The 26,259-nt window shown below is 56.0% G+C and overlaps 1 protein-coding gene across 3 annotated transcripts; it reads right to left on the bottom strand.

The window, feature by feature from the left end:
* Positions 1-1,380: 1,380 nt before the first annotated feature.
* Positions 1,381-26,259, bottom strand: CDK18 (cyclin dependent kinase 18). 3 transcript variants are annotated; one of them, XM_019649763.1, is made up of 16 exons: positions 26,039-26,259; positions 10,534-10,683; positions 10,270-10,409; positions 9,544-9,669; positions 8,669-8,725; positions 7,715-7,829; positions 7,431-7,525; positions 7,128-7,190; positions 6,346-6,469; positions 6,126-6,246; positions 5,295-5,392; positions 4,963-5,068; positions 4,797-4,839; positions 4,011-4,101; positions 3,570-3,647; positions 1,381-2,955 (listed from the first exon to the last, which is right to left on the bottom strand). In XM_019649763.1, the coding sequence occupies exons 2-16, from the start codon at positions 10,655-10,657 to the stop codon at positions 2,921-2,923; spliced, it is 1,416 nt and encodes a 471-aa protein (XP_019505308.1). In that variant the 5' UTR covers positions 10,658-10,683; positions 26,039-26,259; the 3' UTR covers positions 1,381-2,920. The 3 variants fall into 3 exon arrangements, with proteins under 3 accessions (XP_019505308.1, XP_019505306.1, XP_019505307.1); XM_019649761.1 differs by having other exon boundaries at positions 26,125-26,253; XM_019649762.1 differs by lacking the exon at positions 26,039-26,259 and adding an exon at positions 17,348-17,850.

Raw genomic sequence — 26,259 nt, 5'->3', positions numbered from 1 at the left:
TCAGTGAGCTATCCCGAAGCCCCTTGCAGCCCCAGGCCATATTCTTTTGAGGACCCTGGGGGTGAAGATGGGGGAGTCGAGTTTGGAAACACCTACAAATAAGACCATGTGACTATAAATGAGGTCTGAACCCAAGGCAGAGGGGCAGGGAAGAGAAGGACTGGGGAAGGGGGGGTTCTAGTAGGCTCCTAATGTATCAGATGTTTCATTTTGATGTTAATTCATTTCATTCCCAACTATGAACTGAGTCTAGAGGGTAGAGGTCCGAACTCACTTTCTGAGGCTTGCGAGACTGATGAACCGCAGAGGCTGAGGAAGGGGAGGGGAGGTAGGCGTAAAGAGCCACCCGGGGCCAGCTGCTCACACCCTCTGGAATTATCGCTGGGCATCTGTGAAATACAGATAGCAGAGCCCACTTCCAAGCCATTATTATTTCTGCAATCAGCTTATCTATCCCTGACCAGACTGTGAGTTCCTTGAGGAGAGAACACTGTTTACTTATTTATGAATCTTTAGTGTTTCACAGAGTGGTTTGGATTTTTAATAAATGTCTGTTAAATTAAAAAAATGTTTTTTTGATTTAAATAACGTTTCTTAAGCTCACAGTACTTTGCCTAACACATATATGTTAGAATAACGGACATCAGAATTCTGAACTCTGGTGGCAGTTTGGGAAAATGGGTGGCTCCCCATAGACAGAGGGGTTTATTCACTCCTGGGCCCACATACAAACCTTCACCCCTCTAGTGAGTGATGCCTGCTTCCACCCTGGACAGACGACATAACGAACACTTACGTGGTGCCTTCAATGTGGCCAATAAATTCTGCGACTTTTTCGTGTGTTCCCTCCACACTAACCTCAACTTAATCTCCACACTAATCCTACGACCCCCTCATTTCACAGAAGGGTAAACTGAGGCACAGAGTAGCCATGTTATATGGTCTCACAACTAGGAAGTGGCGAAGCCAGGACTCCAGCCTAGGCGGCCTGGGATTAGACATTTGCTCTTGACCCCCCACTGTACTGCCTCTACTGCCTGTGGATCCCGACGACTCACTCCCCCTCCGCTGGAACTGTGAGGCTGGGCAGCCAATTCCATTGCCAAGTGCAGCACTCAGCAGGAGGTGTAGGTCACAGGCGGCTGAAGGCATCTGCCCTTGCAGAAAACAGTCCTGGGCCCAAACCCCCGGGCTTATCCCCTCAGGCACCAACCTGGGACAAGGCCCAAAGCAGAGCATGGAGTCTTGGCTCTCTCCTCCACTCCCACCATAACACCCAGAGTTGACTTCTGGCCCTAAACGCAGCAGCATCCGGAATACAGCAGGGAGGGTGCAGGGCACCCCTCCTACAGCCCAGGTAGGTTCACAGACACACACAAATCAAACTCTCACTCCACTTTTTATATACATATATATGTATATACACATATGCGCGCGCACACGCCCACCCACACTCCTGAGGCCTGGAGAAGGCCTCTGTCTTTGGCATCAATGTGTCAAATTCAGCTTTTCTGCACGAGACTGCCTGCTCCTTTCCGTACATCATGAATTAAATATATCATCTGCTTTTGTGCTGAATCACAGGACATTCACAGTACAATGGGGGAGAAGTGGAGGGACTCCTGGGGAGGCTGAGACCCTCCAGGACTGCTCCTCAGGCTGAGGGAGTTGGGCTGGGTAGGAGGCTGGGCCTGGCCTCCCCTTGGCCTTGCCATTCAAGGTTCAGCCAAGTGTTGAGGCACCCTTGGGAGTATAACAGGCATGATCCGTAGGGGTGCTGATGAGTGCTTTCTTCAGGGGCCGCAGCCCCACATCCCCCCGGCCCCCTGGGGTGGGGCTCTCAGGATCAAAGCCTGTCCTGTCCCATTCTCTACTTCGGTCTGTGGCATGTACACTCTCCCTCTTGTGACCACCCTTTGTGGAGGCTGAGAAGGAGGGAACGGGGAGGCTACACCAGTCCCAAGGAGCTCAGGTCAGTCTGGCACCAGGGTCAAGGTGACCCTGCATATCTGGGTGCCGTCCTCAGGGCCCTGGTCCAGGGCGAGCTTATCAGCGCTCAGGTGTGACAAGCAGGAGCCGTTCTCAGAAAGGGTGGACAGGTAGGAGCTTGGGTTAGGGCTCCAAGGGCAGTGAGTGCTCTACCACCTACCAACTTAAGGCAATACCATTCCGACTGGGAAAATGGGTGGGGCCAGCTGAGGTGGCAGGAGTACCGCTGGCGGTACCAGGCTACCTCTGGACTCAGCCGAGCATTCAGCAGCATATGGGGCCTCCGGCGAGGAGTGGGGGATGGAAACAGGGCGGGGTGATGAGAAGGGGGGATGGGGCTGCTATCCCCCCTGCTGCTCCAGGGACACCCGCCCCTCAGGCAGAGGGTGGGCTTTGGCACACACATTGGCACCCAGGATTCCAGGGTCCTGGAAAAGGTGCCATGTCACTTCCTGCTCACAGAGGGAAAGGTGAACGACGTGTGGGCTCCAAGCGGCCTGTAAGGGGCTCTGCCAGAGTCGTGAGGCAGGCGGGCCCCCAGGGGAGGCATGGTGGTGCCCGTGTCCAGGGTACAGCGCGCAGTCCAGCGGCTGGGTTCTCCTGTCCCTGTCGGTTCCACCCTGATGCCCAAGGACTTCGGGGTGGAAATGGGTCCGAAATCCCTCCCTACCCCCTCCCCTCCTCCCAGGGAAGCAGCTCAGGGCCAGCCCGGGGCGGGCGATGGAGGGGTTGGTGTCCGGGCCAAGTCCACCTGGGAGGCACGTGGGAAGCAGGGTCAGGACGCAGCTGTGGCCAGCAGGGCTGCAAGGGGTCTGGAGCTGGCCTTAGCCCTCATCCTTCAGTCCTCCGAGGGCCGCGCAGGCCACACCCTGCCCGCAGTTGCACTCAGTGCGACCTCTCCTCCTTTGGACTGAAGCAGGGGGGGCATGGCTCAGAAGATGCTTTGTCGCCGGCTCTTCCCTCGTCCTGGAGCACAGAGGAGAAGACGGGGACTGCAGGGAGGAGGCTGGGCTGGAGGGTGCCCAAGATCAGGAGGGAAGGGTACGCTCCAGCACTGCTCACACAGTGAGCAACGGCATATGCTCAGGGGCCGGTCAGTCCTGGGTTCGAATCCCATCTCTGCCACTTACGAGCTGCGTGAAACTGTGACTGAATCTCTCAGAGCCTCAGTTGCATTGACTGTGAAATGGGGAGCATTAACAGTACCAACTTCAAGGGGTGTCTTAAGGGTTAAAGGAGATAATGCATGGCAAGTTCCTGACACTTCCAAGGCCATCAGCTGTTCTAGAGACAAAGTACATTTCTCCAGGGTGAAGGCTAGTTAGACAGCTCAGAGTTTGCGGAGAACGTGCACCTTTGTCAGGGCTATGTCAGATGCAGCCCCGTTCTGTCTGGGTGGGGGTTGAGGAGGGAGACACTGGAGGAGGAAGGCTGGGCAGGAGACAGGGAAACCTGCTCCCCATGGGCCCCCGGAAAGGAGCTAATGTCAGCGAGGCCACTGCTGGGCCCCACCTCTGTTCCTTGAGAGCGAGGAGCAGCCTGTGCCGGTCTCCTCTCATAAGGGAGGTACAAGCCCTTACCTGGCTGTTGAAAGCCCAGGCCCCGGTAGCCTGGGTCCTTTTGGAGCTGGATCTCCTTCAGGGAGAAGATGGAGGCAGCTGGGAAGAGACAGGAGAAAGGCAGAGAGAGAGCTGGGTGGAGCTGGTTATGCTCCTGGAGCCTGCGGCCCCCACACACACTGAGTGCATAGAGCTCGGAGCACCCCCTGGTTGGGGAACCCCTTCAGTTAGGACTGGCCCAGGAGCACCTAACTGGGCATTTCAGGCAGTGTCTCAGATTCACAGAGGTTGGCCCCTTAGTCACATCTGAGAACCCAAGATGGAAAACCATGTGCTCCATGCTGCTCAGCTGGCCGGAGGGCCTCTAGCCTCTTTATGCTAGTTTTTCAAAGCACACCTATTGCCCCCTTTCCTGGTTCCGGGGTGGCCCTGCCCCCTCCCCGAACCTCCCCCAACACTCACTGTCTTCGAGCTGGTGCACACGCTCTCCCAGAGACCGGAAGTATGGGTGGTTCAGGGCTGCCTCTGCTGACATGCGACGCCTGGATTCATACTGAAAGGCACAGCGAGGCTATCGGGCCCTGGCTAGGGGGCTGCGGGTACCCCTCTGGGCAGTGTCATTCCTATCCTAAATTATGTGGCTACGATGAGAGGGACCTGAGTCTAAGCCTGGAAGCCCCTGGGGTCAGGTGCCAGCTCCCACCTCCAACCCAACCTAAGGCCGTCTCAGGGCTCAGGCTCCCACCAGGAGAAAAACCAGAAACAGGACTTTGGGGTGACCTCCTCTCGGGATAGAAATGCAGATGCTAAAGCAACCACAATCACAACATTGCTAACCGCAATATTAATACGTAATACCAACAGGTACCCTCTATTGTGTGTTTACTTTAAGACAGGCACCATATTAAGTGTGTTTCATGATCTCAATTTACCCTCACGGCCATCTCATAAAATATGAATGATGAATTCTACTTTGCAATTGAGGAAACAGGCACAGAAAAGTTCTGTAACTTCCCCAAAGCTACACAGCTAGTAAGCGGGTTTGAGCTGCGGTTTGAGTTCAGAGTGCCTCCACTCGAAGTCAGTGGGGAAACCAGTGCTCCTCTTGGTATTGGGGTGGGGGGGAGAGTGACAGGGACTGGCAGCTTGGACTGTGAGCACAGAGGTGGGCCGAGGACGAGGGTGAGGTCTTGGGGCTTCAGCTGTCTTTGGCTGCCTGTCCCTGGGCCCAGCTGGAGACACACTCACCAGGAGGAGGCTGGTCAGGAGGTTGATGCCATCCGTGTCCAACCTGCAGGAGAAAGAAGCTGGCAGAGGCCTGGCCTGGGTTGGGTGGGGAGGGTGGGGCGTGTGGCCCCTTCCAAGAGTGACAGCCAGGACCACAAGCAGGAGAGGAGGTGGGAGGCAGGGCTACCTGGGAGCGTGGCTGATGAGAGGCTGGGGGAGGTACCGAGGGAAGCTGTAGGAGCGGAACTCTGACAAGGCCGTTACTCCAGGCCACGTCTCTTCTGTAGGAGTCCCTGGGGAGACAAGAGGGGGGTGGGGAGGGGGCGGTGAGGAACCAGGGCCAAGGGCGACTCGGAGGGGTGCAATATAGGGGGTGGAAGCAGAGAACGGCCAAGGCTAAAGGGGTCCTGGGCCTGTGTGAGCAGGCGAAGCCACTCTTCCCAGTCCCTTTATGCGCCCGGGCTGGACGGAGTTCTGGCGTCCCCTGGTGGTTGTATTGGGGGAGCGCAGGAGACTGACCGAGGAGTCGGAAGATGAGGTGCAGCTCCTCCTTGACCGTGGAGCCGGGGAAGAGGGGCCTCCCTGTGGCCATCTCGTAGTGGATGCAGCCCACGCCCCTGCGGGAGCAATGGGCAGGGGCGCGTCAGACTGTGCCTCCTCGCGCCCGGCTTCCGAGGGCTGCTCCACCACGATGCCCTGCCCCACAGTGGCTCAGATAGGTCCTGGCGCTCTGGCGGGAGACGCCTAATATCATCCAGCCTCTGGGGACTTCTCTGGGCTCTGGGACACTCTGACCTCTCCCCTTTCACTCTGTAGGGTTTGGGTCTGCACAGACAGCACCCATGTGACAGTTCCTTAGGTAGAGTTGTCACAAACTTTTCCCATGTTGTGTGCCCCCACTGGAAGAGAAAATTCATGAATCCATTTTCCTAAAGAACCCTGGGGCCCAGGGCCCAGTGGCCTTTCATTGGAAACCTGTTAACTTTAAAACTGAGCTGATTTTCTCATTCTCCAGTAGATCATATGCATGTTAATTTAAACATTAAAAAATATATCCTTTCCAAAATTTTCAGTAGAACTGATGCTTGGGGAAGAGTCACCATATTTACTGTAGGGTCCCTCCTGTACCCCCTGGTAACTCCCTATGGACCCCTGGGGGAATAGTTCAGAAACAGCTTGGAGGGTCTACTTAGAGCCAGGGAAACCCCAATGTGGTCCAGACTTCATCCTTTAACATCCAATTCAATAGGATGCCACAGGGCTTGCAGTTAAAGGAAGCCGGGCAGTTCTTCCTAGAGACCCCTGGAGCAGCGAAAGGGCGCTGCCGTCGCGCCCACAGCGTTCACTCACCACATATCGATGGGGGTGGAGTACTCTGTGGACCCCAGCAGCACATCAGGGGGCCTGTACCACAGAGTCACCACCTCGTTGGAGTAGGTCTTCGTGGGCACTGACTTGGCCCGGGCCAGTCCTAGAAACAGACACGCCACTGAACTTCTTCCCATCACGGCACCCGCATTCCAAGGAGACTGCTGGCCCCCCACCTGGCCCTGGGGGCTCAGACCCTCACCAAAGTCAGCCAGCTTCAGCTCCCCTCTCTCGTTAATAAGCAGGTTCTGGGGTTTTAGGTCCCGATGTAGGATCTTGCGGCGGTGGCAGTAGGCAAGGCCCCGGAGCAGCTGGAACATGAAGATCTGGGGCAGGAGGGAGCAGCAGAAGGTGGGAACGTGTCCATCTGGGAGACCTGAGCATCTGCCCCCTGGCTGGGATGGGGATGGGTCAGGGACTGGGCAGGGGTGAGGGCCTGGAGAGCTACCTGGTTCTCCTGCCCACAATGCAGCCCCACCTTCGGCCCCATCCACCCCAGGGAACCTATCCAGAGGGAGGGACACCAGGTGTGCAGAAGGGCAGGAGGGAGAGTTCTCCAGCCCAGGAGCTTAGGGGACCAGGAAGGGCCAGGAAGCCCACCATTTAGGATATATGTGCTTGAGTCTCTGACAAACACCAGGAGAGGTCATTCATCCCTCTGACCTTCCCCAGAAGCCTCCTTTCATCCTTGCAGGTAATTCACGCTCTCATCTGAGAGATGGAAAAACTGATGCTCAATGTTAGGGGAGAGGGGGCGGTTTATATCAACAGCCAGACAGTGGCAGAGGGTGTGTGTCTGTATGGTGAGGTAAGGTCCTCCCTGAATGGCACTGCCCCTTCCCTCCCTCCTACATTTGAAGGTCTGAGCAACCTCAGCAGCCTTGACCCTGGTGGTGAGTGGGTTCCCACACTGGTTTTGAGAACAGGTGGATGCCAAGATCCGTGTGGAACTGAAGGTGGGGTCCCTGCCACAGAGGCCCTCACCTTGACATTGTGCATATTCATGAGGCTTCCACAGTGGTCCAGATACTGCTTCAGGTCACTGTCCTGGAATACAGCCTGGCTCAGCCCTGCCCTGCGCCCTGGCTGGAAGCCCCTCCCTGGGTAGGGCCCAAGCCCAGGTATGGGACAGGTCCCTGGTTCAAAGTTGCTCCTAGGCCGGGGCCCTTGGCCTATTCCTGCCTGAGAGCATCTGAGAACCCGATTGTAGAACAAGGCCTGGGGCACCCCCACCACGTCCCCTACCCCCAAACCCCCTACTACAAGGGGGAGAAGCTCCCAACTCACCAGGTACTCAAACACCAGTGTGAGGCACCGCTCCGTATGGATGAGGTCATGCAGGGTGACAATATTGGCGTGCTTTAGGTTCTTCAGGAGAGAAACTGTGGGGAGATCGGCCTGCCTAGGTCCCTGGTGCCCCACAAGCCCCACACACCCTCTCTTCCTGGCATCAGCCCAAGGAATCCCCGCTTCAGCAATGACCTCCGGTCCCCAGGCTCCCACCAGGGCTCGGGTCAATGAACCCCTCCTCCCAGGAGCCCTCAGGAGTGCAAGACCCTAGGATGCTGTACCCTCTCGGATGGCAGTGCAGGGTGCCCCCTCCTCGTGCTCCAGTCGGATCTCCTTCAGGGCCACGAGATTCTCTGTCAGTTTGCTGCGCCCCTTGAAGACTGTGGCATAGGTGCCCTGGGAACAAGAACCCCAGTAGCTCCAGCCCAACTCAGGTACTACTCTCCTCTGTCCAATGTTCCCCTTTGTGCCTCTGCTGGGGCTACGACTTTGGCTGGCAATGCACTTCCGGCTTCTTCTCTCTTCACTTGTCTGCGAAGCTCTCCCTAACTCCTTCTGGTCAGAGTGAGCTGTCCTTCCTCTAAGCCCTCAGCAGGCCAGGTGCCCCTCGACTGTGATACCAGTTTGTTCTTCCTGATGTTGATGTTTATGTAGGACTCCGCTTTGGGTTTCTGGAGGAAAAGGGCCCTCTTCCCCCTCTCTCTGAACCTCTGCCCACCCCCTGCCTTGAACACAAAGCCTGGTGCAGGGATAACAGAAAACAGCTAACAGATACACAGCATGTACTATGTCCAGGCATTGTCTACGTGCCGGACAAAAGCTTCTTATAGTAACCTATTCAGTCCTCACACACCCCTGTGAGGTAGAACAGTTACAATCTCCACTCGACAGAGGAAGAAACTGAGGCACAGAGAGGTTACACATAATGCACCCAAGTCCACAGATAGTAAATAGTAGAGTTGGGATTCGAACCCAGATAAGAAATACTTGCAGGAAAAAAAAAAAAATTCTGGATCCTGCCCAGAGTCCACAGGCCACTCTATCCTTATGCCCTCCTGCAGGACCCGGGCCCACTTCAACAGCTGCCAAAGGCTGGGCCCAACTGCCAGGCCAAGACCGTGTGCCTCTGTGGGGCAGGGGCAGTGAGAGGACCGATCCGGGAGGGCCGGGGAAGCCCCTGTCCCTCCTAACCATCCTGCCTGGCTGCCCTGAGAAGACCAAACCCAGCCTCTTACCTCCCCCAGTTTGTCCAATTTCACGTATGTTTCCAGTTTCCCAAAGCCGATATCTGACTGAGAGGAAGAAACATAGGGTCCTATGAGCTTGAAGAACCCAGCAGCCCCGGCACTACACCTCCCCCCTCCAGCCCCCAGGAAGGAAGGTAATGAGACCCCCACTGGGGAGAGGGAAAAACAGGGTAGCAGGGGTGAGGGCAGCCACAAATCCTTCCTCTTCTCTTCCCTCTATCTCACGGGAGTGGGAGTTCCTTCCTTCCCTGGCAGCGGAGGGTGTGGAGCCCAGGGCTGTGGCACCTGGGATTGCCTCATCACACCTTCATCACCTGTCTGTCTTGCTAACTACTAGCTCCTTGAGGGCAAGAACCGTTTCTTTTTCTCCATTGCTCCTCGACTGTCCAGTTCAGAACCCACCTCCACAACAGCATCTTTCATCAGCACACTTCCTATAGCTCAACGCTTAACAATACAGATTCCTGGGCCCCACCGCCCAGAGCGCCTGATTCTGGAGGTACCTGGAGTGGGGACCAGAGTTTGTGTTTTGGAAGATGCTCCCAAGGAAATATGATAGGCAGCCAGGACTGGGAAACACGTGCCAGCTAGTCTACTGATCTCATGTCAGTGGAGACCCTGGGACCCAGAGGGGACCTGGGGCTCAGCCCCAGCCCTGGTGGGACCCTTTCAGGAAATGAAGGTTGACCAATGACGTTGGGCTGTATGAACCTGACATGGCCAGCAGGTGGCGCCAGAGGCTTGGGAACCTCCCTGGAAACTGCTGCAGGCCTCAGCAGGGACAGGCCAAACCAGGACTGATGTGTCCATGCTGGGGAGAGGGCGTTCCACGCTGGTGAACCTGTGACCCTCTTGGGACTCACCAGGGATGCTCGGCGGGACATGCGACTGAGAGGTTTGGGCAGAACTGGACTCTCCAACTGTAGCTTCTGCAGGAATTCCTGGGGCAGGCGGATGTCCATGGGCAGAGAGAGCCTCTTACTGATGTCCTGCAGTGGCCGGGATGAGACAGGGACATCAGTGTTTGCTCCAGGGTAACTGGTGCTGTGGGACGCTTGCCTCTCACCCTGGGTCCGGCTTTCCCGCTAGGTAATTCCAGCAGGGGCCGAATCACGAGCTGGGACCCCAGGCTTCAAAGGTGTGCTTAGAAACATACGAGTATGGGAACACCCAGGGGTTGCTGTGTGACCTTTGGCAGTCCCTTCCCCTCTCTGGGCCTGTCTCACCATCTGCAGACACTACAATTCTGTAAGCTTATTTTTTCATATACTTGGATACATGTATATGAGAACATGTACTTGGGTACATGTCATGAGAACAATAGTCAAATTGTCTAGCCCTTGCTACGTACCTGGAACGTTCTAAGCCCTTGGCATATATTAACTCATCTAATCTTCATGATGACTATTTTAACACAAAGAGACTGTGGTACGTAGAGGTTGAGAAACCAGCTTAGGGTCACAGAGCTCATCAACGGCAGAGCTGGGACTTGAACCCATGAAGTCTGGCTCCAAGGCAACCCCTCTCCTGGGCACACATTGGTGGATGTGTCCTGCCGTGTCCACAGGGTACAGCCCGGAGCTCCTCACCTCCATGGAGAAGCGGCGCTGGTTCTGCCGCCGGTACTGCATGCCAGGGGACGGCTGCCCGGGCTCCTCTCCACTGTCTGAGGGGGAGAAGGTGCTGGACTCTGGCTGGGGGTCTCCGCCAAGAGGACCAAGCTGCAGGTCTGAGAGGGAGAGGCGTCAGCTCCTCCACCTCTGACCCCCGCAAGGCCAGCAGTGAAGGTGTGGTCCGGGAGGGCAAAGAGGTCTTTGGGGCAATGACGGGGTGGGGGGGCCCAGACCCCTCACCCTCATTGTGCTGGTTGTGGAGCTGGTTGAACTGCTCTGTGAACTCCGTCAAGGACTCCTCGATGGTCTCGGTGCGGGGCACGGATAGGGAGAAGCGACGCTTGAAGTTCTTCATCATGTTCATTGTCAGCAGGACCAGGCAGCGGGGTCCTGAGATGGGAGGTGTGAGAAGAGCAATGACAACAGGGCAATAGGGACTGGTCGACACCAAAAGTGCATTCCCGGTCTTGGTCTCCATTTTCCTATCAGCTCTGTTGTCCTGCACTTGGGACGCAGGGTTGAGTCTTTCCCACCAAAGTTTGAGCTCCCAGAGGGGAGGTTCGAACCCTCTACCTCCCTGTGAATCACCCCCAGGACTCCCTGCTCCTGGGGAGATATTCACAATTCAGACCAACCAGAACAGCAAAGTATTGCTCGTAATAGCAGTGTGATGTGCCAAGAGGATCCTGGAGGCCTCCCCAGGGCCAGATGGTGACCTTTTAGCTGCTGGAGGTCTAGCAAGTTCTGGAAGGAGGGCTGCACGGCAGGGAGGGCACCAGAACCAGGTGGCCCTTGGACCAGCAGCTCTTTATCAACTTGTGTGTAAGAGCTTGAACATGTCAGCAGCCAGTGAGCCTCCTTGATTGATGCCCACAGCGGAACATCAGCTGAACCTGAACCCTTGTGACACACAGTCTGGTCCAAACCCCATTTTATCCTAATACCAATACCTGGAGGTCCCTCTCTGGCTTGTCCTGGATCCCCAAGAAAAGAGAGGAAAGAGATGGAGGGGATGTGTGCATCCTAGCTGGCCCAGCCCCATCTCTCCAGCTAAAACGTAGGCAGTCAGGAGCAGCTGAAGGTCTCAGGGGAAACACAGAAGTTGGCAGGAAACAGAGAGGGCCCCTGGGGAGTTCTGAGCAGTCAGGGTGTCCACCGCAGAGAACACAAAGGCGGAGGGGCCGGCTGCTCTGCTCGCTCCCAGGGCCCTTACCCAGGCGGAAGGGATTCTCTCCCTGCAACTCCGCAGGCCTCTTGTCCTCTGGTCTCCCAAAGAGACTTGTGCAACTGCTCCTTCCCGAAGACCCTTCTCTGTCCTGCCTTGAAAACAGAGTGGGGCTGTCCTGCCCCTCCCCTCCCCCTCCATGGTTTCATAAACTCGCAAGGTGGCCGCCCCTCATCCTGCTCTGCCCACATCTCCCTCAGCTGCAGTGGGGCTGGGACCAAGAGGTCCTACAAGGGCCCCCACTGACACCTGCCCAGTAGGCATCAGGGGCCAGCCCTGTGATGGAAGGGGGCCGCCCTGCACCCTCCCCCGGCTTGTACCCACACACCAGGAACAACAGCTCATTCCCGGAGGATGCTCTCAGCCCTGTCACTGGCCAATACCCAGTTGCCAAGGCAACCAGGCCCCTCCTGAATCCTCCTGGTTTAAGGAATTATGGGTCAGTAACATGTCTGCTTTGCTTAATGATCACATCCTTCTGTCCTCAGCCAGTCTGGAATAGGTCCTTTCCCTGGACCTGAAGGCTGCTGACTGCCCCCAAATGCAGCTAAGCTGTGGCCCTCCAGCTCCCCTGAGCCCTGAGATTGGGCATGGCCAGGCCTTCCTTCCTCAGGCTGGCATCTCTCAGACTACAGGCCTCAGGTCTGCACTGCCAGCCAAGCCTACCTCTGCCAGTGGGCCCTGAAGTCTCACTCTGTTCAGCTCAACAAATGAGGACTGAGTACCTACTATGTGCCAGACATTGTTACAGTGGTGAGTATAGCGTGGACCCTATTTTCAAGGAACTCAGGGGCTGGTGAGAGCTCCTCTGATGAAAATGAGCTGAGAGCTCTTTTTTCCAGCTGCATTGGCAAAGCCCATTGGCTACAGACTTGCCCGATCTTCCATCCGAAGTTCATTCCTGCCAGCCAAACTCAGCCACTCCTCTGTGGCTTTAAACAATGTCTCGGGCTACCTGTCTGCAGGATTCTCAGACAGGAGCTCCCAGAGGGCAGCCACCTGCCTCACACTGTGTGTGCGCCCAGCCCAGAATGGAGGTAGTGTATGGGTTCCAGTGACAAGGGGACCTAGACATGCCCTACCTGTTGACTCATATTTCCCAGCATGAATGGAGACTGGAGATGTCCCCATTGTACCCATCAGTTGTTTACAATGTCAGCTGAATATCAGCATCATCACCAGGGAAAATGCAGTTTTAAAAAGCATCCCCAATGGAGCAAGGAGCAAGAAGCCACCAGCTTGGGTCTGGGGACATGGAGCCATGTTGGGGAAGCATCTGAGGTCCACATCAGGAACGGTAATCTGCACGGGTTTCTGGACTGCCCGACAGGCTGAGATGGGGACTCCTCCGAGCAGTGGAGGTGTCGGGGGGTTGCGGGGGTGGATGGCAGGCTGAGTGCAGCAGGAGACACCCCCTTTCCCCCAAAGGGGAGGCAATGTCTGCCCAGCACAAACTGAAGCCCAGGTTCGGTCATGGACATCCATGGGAGATCGGGGGAGCCAGGCACTTGGGTCCCTGAGGTCTGAGGTCTGAGCTCTGCCAAGAGGGGCCAGTCACATCTCCTAAAGACAGGGCTCCCCCAGAAAGCCACCTTGTAGTCTGGGACTTATGGGATGGATGGTTTGTGGCTCAGGAATCCACCAGTAGCTGCCATAAATCTCACGCCTTTGCTCTTTCCTGAGGGTGAGCCTTCTGGGAGAGAGACTGCCAATTTCTACAAGGCAAAGGAGACCTAGCCCTGAGCACCTGCTCTCCTCACGTTCCGTTAGGAGCAAGGAGCCACCAGCTTGGGTCTGGGGTGGGGCGGAAAGGGAGGGTGAAACTGGGAACAGCTGACTAGAGCAGGAATGTGGGGCCAAGTGATGCAGAGGGATGGGGACCAGCTGTTCTCCACTGGCCTGAGAAGAGACCAAGAGGAAGTGGCTGTCACTGTAGCAGGAATGGTGAAGGTCAGATGTAGGGACGGACTTCCTGATGGTGACAGGGAAGCAGGTGGCAGGGGTGGTGACCATAGCAGAGAGTGGATGCCTCTCTCTGCTGGGGACAATCAGGGCATTGAACCCGGCAGGGTCTTGGGTGTGTCAGGGCAGACTGGGCAGTGAATGGTCTGTTGTTCCCTAGCTCAAGACACAAGATGCCTCTGTCACTTTTCCCTTGGGAGAGTCAGCTCCTCAGATTTGGGGGCCGAGGGGGAATGGAGGCAGGAAAATGGCCTGTCACCTTGTGCTGTCTGCCCCCACCCCCATATGGGGACAGAAGGGCTCAGTGTGACCCTGAGGTCAGCCCAGGGCCGGGGACAGTGTGGCCTTTGTCCCCAGGCCAGGGAGCCATCTGGGGCTGTCCCCGAGCAACCGGTGCCAGGGGAAGGAGGAGACGGGCATTCAGAGATGCTGGCGTGGCTCGGGGGATGGTGAAGGGGGCACAACCCTCTTGGGAGCTTCGGGGGTAGGCAGGCAAGCTGCCCAGAAGGCCTTCCCGCCTGCCTGCCTGCCCAGGTAAGCCCATACAGTTCTCAGCCTACCTCCTGCCACTTCTTCCTGGGCACACACCTGCCGGCCCAGGACTTCCTGCTGGTGTCAGAGAAGTGGGTGGCACAGGAGCAAGGAGGAGCCAGGCCAGGAGGAAACTGATACTTGCCCAGAGGCCACCGTGCACCCAGCAAGAAAGGGCTGGAGTCCTGGAAGGTTATCAGAAGGCACTTACAGATCCACCATTCCAATCCGTTGCTGGCCCACAGAGGATGTGGAGACCCAGAGAGGAACTGGCTTGCTCAAAATCATGCAGCAATTTCCTGTTGTCAAACTCCGTGACCACATGGCTCCCTGTGTCTCCTAACTGGAATGCTCCCCACCCCACCCCCTACCTGTGGTCTAGGTCCTAAGTGCTCTTTTCTCCTCCAGGTCTCCTTCACTGCCCCCCCACAGCCCCCCCTACACACACCCCTCTCACCCCCCAAATAAAAAGCCAGAAAAATCCAAGTTCAAATTCTGGTGCTACCACTAGCAGGCTGTATGATGGCGATTAAGTTACAAAATCTCTCTTCGCTTTGGCTCTGGTCATTCATTTGACCGTTTTTTACTGAACAGCTACTACATGCCAAGAACTGTTACTGACCGTGAGAATCTTGGGAACAAAACATGCATTCCGGCCCTCACTGTACTTCTGTTCTAATGAAGGTGGGGGAGGGCAGCACAGACCACAAAATAAATAAATAAAATATACAGGCTGTTAGGTGGTGACAAGTGCAGCGGAGAAAATAAAGCAGGAAGGGGGGATGGGGTGTTAAGAGGTGAGGGCATTGCAATTTTAAACAGGGCTGTCAGGAAGGCCTCCCTGAGAAGGTGACATCTTCTTAGAAAAATTCCAAATAGGCGTGGGGAGGGAGCTAGTCATGTGGAGTCTGGGGAAGAGGTCAAGCAAGGGAACAGCAGAGCAAAGGTCCTGAGGCAGAAGCGAGTTTGGTCTAGAACAGCAGTGTGGCTGGAAAGGAGGCCAGAGGGGAGCACCGGGCGGAGCTCCAGGTCACCTTGGGGCCTCTTGGGGCTTGGGAGGGTTGGAGGAGATGAGTGATACGATCCCACCAGATTTTAATAGGCTCCCTCTGGCTGCAGCGTTGATAACAGACTGTGTGGGCAAGGGGAAAAAGCAGGGAGCTGGGGCAGGAGGCGACTCAGAGGTCCAGGAGAGAGATGGGGGTAGCTCAGGCCAGCATGGGAACAGTGGAGGTGGGAGAATCGGTGGGATTCTGGAAGGTGGAGCCAAAGGGGTTTGCAGAAGGACTGTCTATGGGCTGTGAGAAGGGGGTCAAGTGGGACTCTGAGGGTTTGGGCCTGGACATCTGAATGGAGATGCTGAGTGAGCTGACACGACACAGCACTAGTAGAAGGAAGATACCCAGAAAATATTAGCTCCCTCTTCTTTTCTTCTCTCAAGCGCCTGCTCAGACGTAAAGATGTGCCAAAAAGAGGCCCCATCTAAAGCTCATTAGACACAGATCTCCTTACAGCCCACTCAAAGGTGCTTTGAGACCCCGGCATGGAAGAGGGGTGGGAAACAGGGTACATGGTGAGCTACTGGCAGGCCTGAGCCACCGGAGGGAAAGGCCAGGCAGGTAGGGTCCCCCAACTTATACGAGACAACTCGGCAGAGCCATGCAGGTCAGAGGACCCAGTCTCCTGGCAGACAGATCTCATCCTATCCTTGGAGGGGAGAAAACTCCACACAGCAGGCCAGCCTGGCCTCCCCGCCTCCGCCGGGCCCCTCACTGGGCCTCCTGTCCCCACTCCGAGGACAACCTCTGCCAGGCTCCAGACCTGACACCTGCCCTGGGGCTGGGACACCTGGGGGGGCCCTCACCGGGAGACCACAAGGCAGAGAAGGAGGTTAGCAGAGCATCCAGGGGGGCTGGGTGGCAGCTTCCGCCTCAAGAAGTTTGGCTGCAGACGGGTGTGGAGGGGCGTGTGTCACCATCAACTTAACCTCCAGGGAGCCGGCTTGGAGACTCCTTAGCAAACGCTTATAAGGAGACCTTTGCCTTCCTCCTGAATAAAGCCCCAATTCCCAGCCTGCACCCAAGGCCCCTCAAGATCCGGGCCCCCAACCCTCTCCGGCGTTGCTCTTCCCACTCCCCACCACTCTAACTCTGCTCCAGGCCACACCCCTGTATAAAGTTCAGGTCTCAGGTCTTCAGAAGCTTCGCTGACCCCCCAGGACCACTAAGTGACCCTCCTATGGGCAGACTCCATCGGAGTGCATGATCTCACAGGACCACCGAGAGGACTTGTCATGTGCTTCCCTCACCAGGGCGCTTTGATCCTTCTGCCTGTGCTGGTGACATAGGAGTACAGCAGGCATGGCTGTCTGTTCACGGCCCATAGAGCACACGTACTACGTTCCAGGTACCCACCAGGTCCTTCTCCAATCCCTCTTTTGGTTTTGTTTTACTTTGTTTTAGATCTGTGGGCCCGGGGGCAGGGGCTGAAGGGTATAACTTCCAACTGCCCACTTTCAGAAGCCCAGACAGTCCGACCCTTAGTACCAAAGGCTGAGCACCAGCCGGGACACTTCCGATACTGTCTGCTGCCCACTCCCTGCCCCGACCTCAGTCACTCAGCCACGTCAGGCCTTTGGGCAGGATTCAAAAGCACCAGAGGCCACAGCTGACCAAGTTTGCAGACGTCATGAGCTGAGACTTCAGACACTCCCTCCTCAGAACTGTGCCTGCAGGGAGCCTGCAGATAGCATCTCCTTCATCCTCTAACTGACCCCTGCACAGCTTGAAGCTTTAGCGTCTCTAGCTTGCAACAAACCTCAGGGGAAGCCAGCCACTCTATATGGCTGCCTGGAGCTGGGAGGCAGGGACAGACGCCCTGAGCCCTCATCACTGACCTCGCCCCACCCCAGCTCCAGCCCGGATGAGAGAGATTGCCAGTCTGGGGTCTTCGGGGTGGTCAGAATCAAAGAAGACCGGCTAGGCCTGCAGTCGCCCTGCCAATGAACAGATGCTCTGGACACAGTGACGGCGCTCAGAGATTTCCAAAGCCTCAGTTTGGCACGCAAGCAGCAGGTGGGGAAGGCCTTCAGGAAGGGCTAAGGTACCGGAAGCCTGGTCAGGGGCAGAGCGTTTGGGGCTCAGGGTCAGCCCTGCAGCACCCTACCTGACAGAATGTCCTACAGGGAGGGCCGCGTGCCATCCAGGCCTGCTCTCCAAAATTCTCTGCAGTTTGGAGTCATGGAAGAAATCTCAGCTCTCCCACTGACTAGCACTGTGACCTAGGAAGACTCCTACACCTCCGTTTCCTCGTCTGCTAAATGAGGATGATACCTACCTAACCTCCCATCCAACTGCCATCAGGCTGCGAGACTGCACTTGCTCAGTGGCTTCCTGATGATGTCACTCGCCTATTCAAAACCCTTCAATAGAACACGCCCCTCAGGAAAAGGTCCAGACTCCAGGGCCCAGCAAACCAGGCCGCTTGTGTTGTGATGCCTGGGTCCTTGTCTTAGCTCTCACCCCTCCTTGGAGGGTCCAGTTTTATGGCACGTGCTTGGCATTTGCAGAGGAATCCACACTTAACGCCCCATAGCGTTGCACATGCCATTCATGTGGCCTGGGGCGCCCTTCCTCATTGCTTCCAAGGTAAAACCACTTCCAAACTCAGTGTCCTTCCTCTGAGACGTAGCACAGGACACCACCTCCTTCTAGGTAAAACGCGATGTCTCCTCGCTCCAGGGCAGCCAGTGCATGTTCGCAACTAGATGTGATGTCCTTCAGACAAGAGCAGTCAGCATCGTCTCCTCAGCGCCTTACATGGTGTCAGGAACCTCCCAGCTGCTCAGTCAGTATGTGCAGAATGAATGAACAAATGGCTCAATTAGACCTCGCTGCTATATCATAATGACTTGTGTAAGCCTCTTTTCTCTACAGATGTATAAACATTAGGCTCATGAAGGACAAAGACCTTCAGTCCCCTGAATCTCCAGGACACTCTGTCAGTCCGTGTGCAATAAATGCTGGCTGGTTCCCTTCCTTTCACTTTCAGCCAGGCCCGGCACCTGTTTCTAGGTTTATCTTCTGCGTGTCAGGCCAGCCCCACTCTTTGTAGGTAGGACTTGGGCACCACTGGGGTGGGCCTGGCCCTGCCCTCTTTGGGGGCACATCACAGCAAGCATGGGCAGCACAGTCAAGCAGCCCTACGCTCCCCAGAACGTGATTCCTCCTCGGTTCTCCTGGGTCTCAGTGCGAATTAAAACACCGGGATGTCGGGCCAGGGACTAGGGGAAAGCCGTCCAAGCGCTCACATCTTCAAGGCTCAGTCCAGGCACGACATCTTCCTAGAACCTTCTTTACTGCCCCTCATGTCTTCTCTAGCATGAAACCCTGCTGACCCCGGTCAGGCAGGGACCCTCTTCTGTGCTTCCACAGCATTCGGACATCCCCAAGCAGAGCTCTTGGCTCCTTGTCCTGTAACTGTTCACTTGTCTATTTCCCTGGTTTACCTGTGAACCTGTTAGGGGCAAGGACTGGGTCTGAGTCACCGTTACACCCAGTGCCTGACACAGGGCCTGGCACCGAGCAAACCCTCACATGATCGTCAGTGAATGTGTGAAATATATGCTGTGAATTCCTACTTCCAGGAGCTGTTTGGAGGCAAGAGGACTGACAGGAGACCGTCAGTTGTGCACTGGACTCAAAGCCTCAGCCGTAAGTAACCTTCCTTCTCCAGCCAGCTATGGGCCCCGATGGCCGTGGGGAGATGGTGGGCTGGGGCAGAGGGGGCAGCCTCCTGCCTGGCAGTACCTTCCTAACAGAGGCTTACAGAGGTCTCTGGGCTGGCCAGTGCCACACCATAGTGAGGGATGGACTAAGGATGGGAAAAATCTTACTGAGCAGTTCCAACCGAATATGCATTAAGAAGGAGCCTTCAGGACTCATGGGGAGGGAAGTTGGCAGGCCCCTGAGGCCTTCTTCATGGGCTCCCATTCCTCAGTGGCAGATTCCCAGAGACCCACAGGTCAGGTGCACTACTCAAGTTCTGACCTTGGCCTTGACCCCTACAGATGACCCCTCTTGACCCCCTGACCGCCCCACTCTTAGCTCCTCTGTGTGGGCCCCATATCAGCCCTGCTGCTACTCACTCTACTGCTCTCTGTCTTCCTAAGGCGCAGGAAATGGAGGCACATATATCATCTTCCAGCATTTTCTTTGTGACCCTATTTGGAGACCCAGCTAAAGCTGGCCTGCAATCTCTGGGGAGGCTCTGGATTTCCAAGTGATAAGATGGGACAAGGCGCCCTTCTGTCAGCTATGGTCCAGGCTGCGCAGAACATCCCAGACCAAAGGCTGAAGCAAGACCTCCCTTCCCACATATTCCTGCTTCCAGGCAAAGCCAGCCTCACTTCCCACGCAAAGGAGACCCTTTCCCACTCCTTTTAGCAACCCCTGTTAAAGACCCTCAAGGAAGGTCCCTCAGCTACCACCCAGGTGCTTTCAAAATTCCCTAGTCCAGAACTTTTTCTTAGGTCTTCCTTAAATCCCAAAGGAAAGAGCTCCATCTGTTTGCATGAGCACAGACGCTGATGCTCACCATCTTCTACAAATGAGTAGGAGGAGAAATAGAGACCATCAAGTTCACCCACTCTTTGGCTTCCCTTGTCCAGATGTACGGACCTGTCCTGGGATCCCTGTCAACATCTCTCTGGTTTTCTCACCAAGCCCAACTTTCGCAACAGAACTGCAGGGGCCTTCGAGTGCTGGTGTCCCTGGAGACCTCTGTCTCAAGAGCAGGGAGGGCAGGAGGGGAGGGTTTCCCAGCATCGCTAGACCATATTCCTATTTATACTCCACTCCCAGCCCCCACCCCACCAGTCTGGCTCACACTACCCCATGCCTGCATTCCAACCGGACCCCCGGCCAACGTTTTCCAAGATGCCTCCCTCCCACGAGGCTGGGCCCAGGCGGCCGCCTCGGCCTGGACCACCACCCCACTCCTCCCTGTCTCCAAGGCCCCCTCTGGGAAGCCTTTGGACATCTCGCAGTTGTTCAGCTGTTCTCTAAATGCCCTCGTCGGTGGCACCTGCTGCCCCGAGCTCGGGCTTCTGGAAGGGAGGTGCTGATTTCTCCCAGTCACTCTCTCATTTCACGAGTAGCTGCTCGGGGCCAGGCACCGTCCTGAGCTCTACGCCTTGTCTTCCCCTCCCTTGGCCCGTTCCCCTCCTGCTTCTTTCTCCCTCCATGTCTGGTGGATTCACTTCCTCCACCTGTCCCTGAGCGTTGGCAATCCCCAGAGTTCCCTCTTTAGCCTTTTGTTCCTCCCGCTCCTCAAACTCTTTCCGGTGACCTCATGCTCTCCAGTGGTGGAAACCACCACCCATGTGCTGATGACTCTGGCCCCACTGAGCCCAAGCCTCACACACGTGGGGCCAACTGCCAGTTGGGCACCTTTGTCTAGATGTCCCCCAAGGGCCTGAGATACTAGAATACCCTCACTGGGCCTAGGACAGGCAGAGATAGCAAACAGTTTGAGATGTGTTTTTAGGTAAAAAAGGGCAGATGTGTACAACTTGCAAAAGCTGTATGTGTGCTAGATAGACATGTGTCATAGATAGACATATACATACAAACACTGTATATAATCCAGAAAGACATTCATTAAAATGCTAATGGAGGTTATCCCTGGGGGCAGAATTGTGGGTAATTTTAAGGTCTTCTTGCTTATTTGCATCACCCAATATTTCCATAATGAACATTCATTGCTTATGTTGAAAAAAATAACACTTCTTTTCAAATGAAAAGGAAGTATTTTTAGATTGAGATTCCAGAACTGTTTAGTGCAAGCCTAGGGAGAACTATAATTATCTTGAGCAGGGGTCGGCAAATGTTTTCTGCAAAAGGCCAGATAGTCAACATTTCAGGCTTTCTGGGTCATACGGTCTCTGTAGCAATCACACAATTCTACCCTTGTAGAAAGTGCTCACGGACAGGATGGAAACGAACGAGTGTGGCTGTGTTCCAGTAAACCTTTACTCCTGGGCACTAAAATTTGAATTTTATATAATTTTCAAGTGTCACAAAATATTACTTTCTTCTATGGAATTTAAAACTGTAACACCAGTCTTAGCTCACAGGACATATGCTAAAAACAGGCTGGATCTGGCCAGGAGCCACAGTTCACCTTGCCCTTGAGCACTCAGTGCCCTAAGGCATTTGATCCAGCACCCACTCCTTTGGGAGGTGCTTTTTCTCTTCCTATCTGACTGCGGGGGCGGGGGGGGGCCTTCCCGGGGTTCCTTGCCCATCTTCTCCGTGGCAGAGACTGGCTACTGGGGCCTCAGCTGGGGGAAGCCCCTGTGTTCCAGAGTTTGGAGGAACAGAAGGCGGAGCCCCTCCCTGGGTCTCAGAGCACAGCTCACCGTGTCAGTAGGATCAGCAAAAGTAGGAACTATAAACCAGCAGTCATGGATGGGGCTTTAGAAACCTCAGGTCTGTGCCCTCGTTTTTCAGGTGAGGAAGGCAAGACTCAGAGAGAGGAGTGACCTGCCCAAGGCCACTTGGGTTGACAGGGCAGAGCTGAACCTAGGACTGAGGGCTTATGACTTTGAGTTCAGTGCCCTGTCTGCTGCCCCAGGGTTGGAGGGGACTGCAAGGACCTGCCCAGAGATGGTATTCCCTCCAGCAGGCACCATTACCAGGGAAATCAGCAGTCCACTCAAGGGCCACCTTGCACAGGGAAGGAATCATATCAAATCTGGCATCAATCCAGAATGTGGCACCCAGCCCAGCAGTGGGGGGGCGGGGAGAGAGGGCCTTCATGCCAGGAACAGGGAATGGCTCTGGGACCCTTTCTTGGCTTAATTCCATGTCCTGCTGGCAGAGGTGGTCTGGAGACCCAGCACTGCCGAATTCATGAGAGATACCCTCCAGCACAGGACCTACCACCTACCTGCTCCCGAGTACTGGATCCTGCCAAGACCTGGAGATGAACGGCCATGTCGACCTCCTGGGCTTGGTCACCCAGCAAGGGTCTCCTCTGCTGGATGGCTAAGGCCAAAGGAGAGAAGCAGCACTGGTTCTGGAGGGGGTCCCCAAAGGCAAGGAAAGGAAGGCTTCTTTAGGGAAGCAAGGAGTGAGGATAGATGGTTCTGGAGCTCTGTCCGAATGTTTCATGATAATGATAAAATGCAGAGGGTGCTCAAGGTGAGGAAGGGTAGAAACGGTTTAAGAACACACCTTTCTTCCCAATTTGGGGCCTGAGCCCTGGTTTCTGCAGGGATCGAGCAGAGGCCAGGGTACTGAGAACTGTCAAATGTGGCCTACTAACTCCATCTGCCACCACCTCTCAAGGATCACACCAGGTAAGGAAAAAAGCTAAGATAAAGCTGGGGGTTATCTCATTGGAACCCTCACAGCCACATGAAGTAACACCATTGCTCTCCCCATTTTCTAACCGAGGAAACTGAAACATGGGCAAGCAAATTCCTTCACCTATGCGACCGCTTACTGAATGGCGGAAGCCGGATTTGAACTGACCCCAAAGTCTATACACGGCCTCCACCCATGGTGGACAGGAGACACACGCTCAACATGTACAGAATGATTAACAGTCACCTAGTCTATCCCCACCCCTCCATTTCCAGGGAAGACTTTATTTAATGTCAGTAGGGTGGGTCAGGAGCACAGGATGAGACCATCATCCAGAGTTCCAAGAAAGGGGGTCTCACCACTGTCCCTTCAGAAGTTCCGGCCAATGTCTCTGAGACCAGGGTGTTCTGTCTCACCAGGGCCACTCATGCGGTCAGGCAGCATCAAGACCCTTTTCGGTTCAAAGCCAAAACTCACACTGGCCTCCCGAGCCCTCCCCTGCAGATGGAACCACGGAGAATTCAGGAGCAGATGGGCTCTCCTTAGGCAAGAGGTCTGGCTAAGATGTACCTCAGTCTCCCTCTTCCCGATCTGCTGCTGCACCAGCTCCGGCCAGGCCCAGCCTCAGAGCGGGTCCTGTGTGTGTGTGTCTGCAGCTGTGGGGACCAGGACAAGAACAAGACTACTCTTGGTCTCCTCCCTGGAGATGGGCAAGTGCCCACTCAGCAGTTAATGCCAGGAGGGTGAAGGTGAAGGGTTTAGGGTGGGGGAGAGTAGGGGTTGTGGCGGGACACAGCCCAGGGGAACAGAAATGTGACTTGTTCCCAAAGGGGTGAAGCTAATCAGGTGAGTCTGGCTCCAGGCCAGCCACTCCCTCATGGACAACAGAGCAGAACAGGGACTGCAATTAATTAAGTACATGGGGAGGGTCTTCTTACCCCAAGGAACAGAGGCTCTGCCAGAGGCCTCCAGAGCAGGAAGCTGGGGGTTTTCCAGCTCCCGGTACCTACCTCACTCATCCTTTGGAAATTAGAGTGTAGAGTCCCCACAGCACAGACTCCTGGGTCCCCTCCAGGCAGGTTTCCATCCAAGCTGTAACCACCTCCCCCTTTCTCTTACACAGAACCTTCCTCCCCAGTCTGGAAGTGCAGGAAGATAGCCTGAAGGCCCAGCCTAATGGGATCAGGAAAGCCTGCCTTGTTCTCTACCCCAGAGCCAGGCATAGTGCCATAACTAGGAAGTTTCTTTCCAAATACAGCTACCAGTTATCGAGCATCTGCTATGTGCCAGGCACTATGTGTTATTTCACTTAATTTATAACACCTCTCCCTGTTATGATCCCCATTTCGCAGATGAAGAAACTGAGGCGGGGAGAAGCTCAGGGGTTTGCTGGGGAGAGGGGAGTCACACAGCTAGCATGTGCTGGAGCCGGACTCCATCAAGGCCCTGGGTTTGCCCTCCCTTTTAGGCAAACTCAGGGAAGGAAAGAAGGAATCAGGGGAGGGCTAGATGGACATGCAGTCCAAAACGAGGTGACCCCAGAAAGGAGAGGCAAGGTTGAGGTACGAGCTAGGAGGAGCCACGCCAGGCTCTGCCCCACAGCCTGGGGCCTGTGTGCCTGGGCACAGGAAAGCCCAAGTGGGCAGAGGACAGAGTCTGGGTCTGTAGAGAAAACAAAAGCAGCCATAAAGGCAGCTCCATCTCCTCGAGGCCCAGGGGGAGGCTTCCAAGGCAGGCAGCCTGACCCATGAGATAGATCTCAGGCCAGGAACCCCACTTTTTTATTCCTCAGATCTGGCGCCCTTTCTCCTGGGACCCATGGAGAAGCTGGCCACCCACGGGGCAAATGGGAGCCTTTTACTCACAGCACCACCCCCATCCTTTCTCCTGAGGGAAACCAGAGAGCTCTGGAGTGGACTGGGAGAGCCTTCGATGGGGCAGAGACGGAGAGCAGGAGGCTGGGGGTCGGATGGAAGCGGTGCGACTTTGGGAAAGCTCTCTCAGCGTCTCTGTTTCCTTACCTGTACTAGGGGGGTAATAACACCGACTTCGTAAAGCTGTGTGACACACTGCTTGACATCCAATAGATACCTTAGTAAATGTAGCCGCTAAGGCATTCAGAAATCAGATGTAATTTACTGAAACCTACTTTGGCTCTGCAAACCCCTATAAGTTTGGGAAGAACGAAGGGTCCATGCTCCTGGTGGGGCATGGGGAGACTCCCAGGAACCTAGTGGGCAGTGAGGGTGCCGGGGCGGGGAGAGGTCTGTCTCACAGGCTCATCAGCTACACAGGAGGTGGCTGGGGCAGGTAACCCGAGACAGTAGCTTTGCTGTGGCAAGGTGACCCTCACTCACTTCAGGCAGCCTTCAGGATGCAGGCCCAAACCCAACAGCCGCCAGTGTCACCTGTAGCCATCCTCACCTTCTCCAACCCTAAGCCACATTGTCTCAGCCTCCTGCCAAGGCAAGGCTAAAGGTAGGGGACCTCTGAGGACGAGGACGTCCTGTCAGCCAGACTGCCCCGGCGTCCTCGTCCTCGAGGATTCTGCTCCCTTGGGCTAATGTCCAGGAATGTGCTGTGTCTGTGCCCAGCCCCAGTAGAAAAACGCCACACGAACATGAGGAATCTCACAGGACGCTGACACAGGAGGGGCATGACGGTGGGTGGTATTAGTGAGTCACAGGGCCCAGGCCATAGTTGAGGAACTGCTGAGGGCTGGGCTGGTCTGGGGAGCTGACCCCCACTCCTCACAGCCCCAACTCTTCCATCCCTATATTAGGAAAGGTTTCAGACAGAATTAGAAAGAGGCCACTGGTGCCTAGCATGATGTTGACCCCACAGCACAGAAAATGAGTCTCAACAATCCCACTCCCACCACAAGGCCTGCGTGGCCCCCAACAGGCGGAACAGAGGCCTCCAGCCTATACCAGGTTCTGACTTCTGATTCCTGGTCATGTCCTCACACACAGCAGAATCCTCAAGCCACATCTCCTTGGTCCAACAGGCCGCCCACCCTTTCCCATGGCTTCATGAGCCCTTTGCCAGTGGCTACCACGGGGTGAGGGCCACTGGCCTCCAGGATCCCGGCTGGGCAGAGCCAGAAGAGACAGCAGTCCCCAGAGGCCCGCACTCACCCCCCCCTCCCAGCGTTGGAACCTGCAGGGCTTCACATGTCCTCCACCTTCACCCCAGGGCTCTGGCCTCCCACCCCACAGCCTGCGGCTCTGGAAAGTTCACCAGAGCCTGGAAAGCCCTTCGAGGAGGCGATCTGGCCCCTCATTCGCGGGTTCCCACCTCACCCAGGGACCCACCTGACCCTTGCCCTTCCCAGAAGGAAGGGCGCTTGGAAAGCGCCAGGTTCGCGACTGGGTGGAAAACTTTGCTTCCCAGGGTTCAGACCTGAGCTCCGTGCCCAAGGGAGTCCGGATGGAGCCTCCCTGGGGAGTGAGGGTCTGAGAATGCAAAACAGCCTTCCCTCCTAAGCACCTAGGACTTGGGAGTGGCCTCTGCAGGACATCACCTCCCTCCCTCCCCCCCCCCCACAAGCACACGCAACACGCCTCGCGATCCCCCATCTCCCAGCAGCTCAGGCAGTCGCCTCCAACCCCTCACCCCCGGGCAAAGCAGTGGCGCCTTTAAGAGCCACCCAGGTTACCTTTGCTCCGTTTCGCCGGCGCCACCGTGCCCCCGGCTCCGACCTCCCCTCCTTCCCCGGCGCCCCCGCCAGCTAGCCGGACTCACCGCGCGCGTCCTGGGGCCGCGGGGCTGGGCACCGTGCCCTGCGCCCTGCGCCCTGCCCGGGCTCGGGGCTGCTTCCTCTGCTCCGGAAAGGTGAGCGGCTCCCGGGAGAAGCTGCAACCTGAGCTGGAGGAGGAG

This window comes from Hipposideros armiger, unplaced genomic scaffold (genome assembly GCF_001890085.2).
Source record: "Hipposideros armiger isolate ML-2016 unplaced genomic scaffold, ASM189008v1 scaffold_134, whole genome shotgun sequence".
In the NCBI taxonomy this organism is placed as follows: domain Eukaryota; kingdom Metazoa; phylum Chordata; class Mammalia; order Chiroptera; family Hipposideridae; genus Hipposideros; species Hipposideros armiger.
Note: the sequence above shows the minus strand (reverse complement) of the source record. Positions and strands in the feature narration are given on the sequence as shown.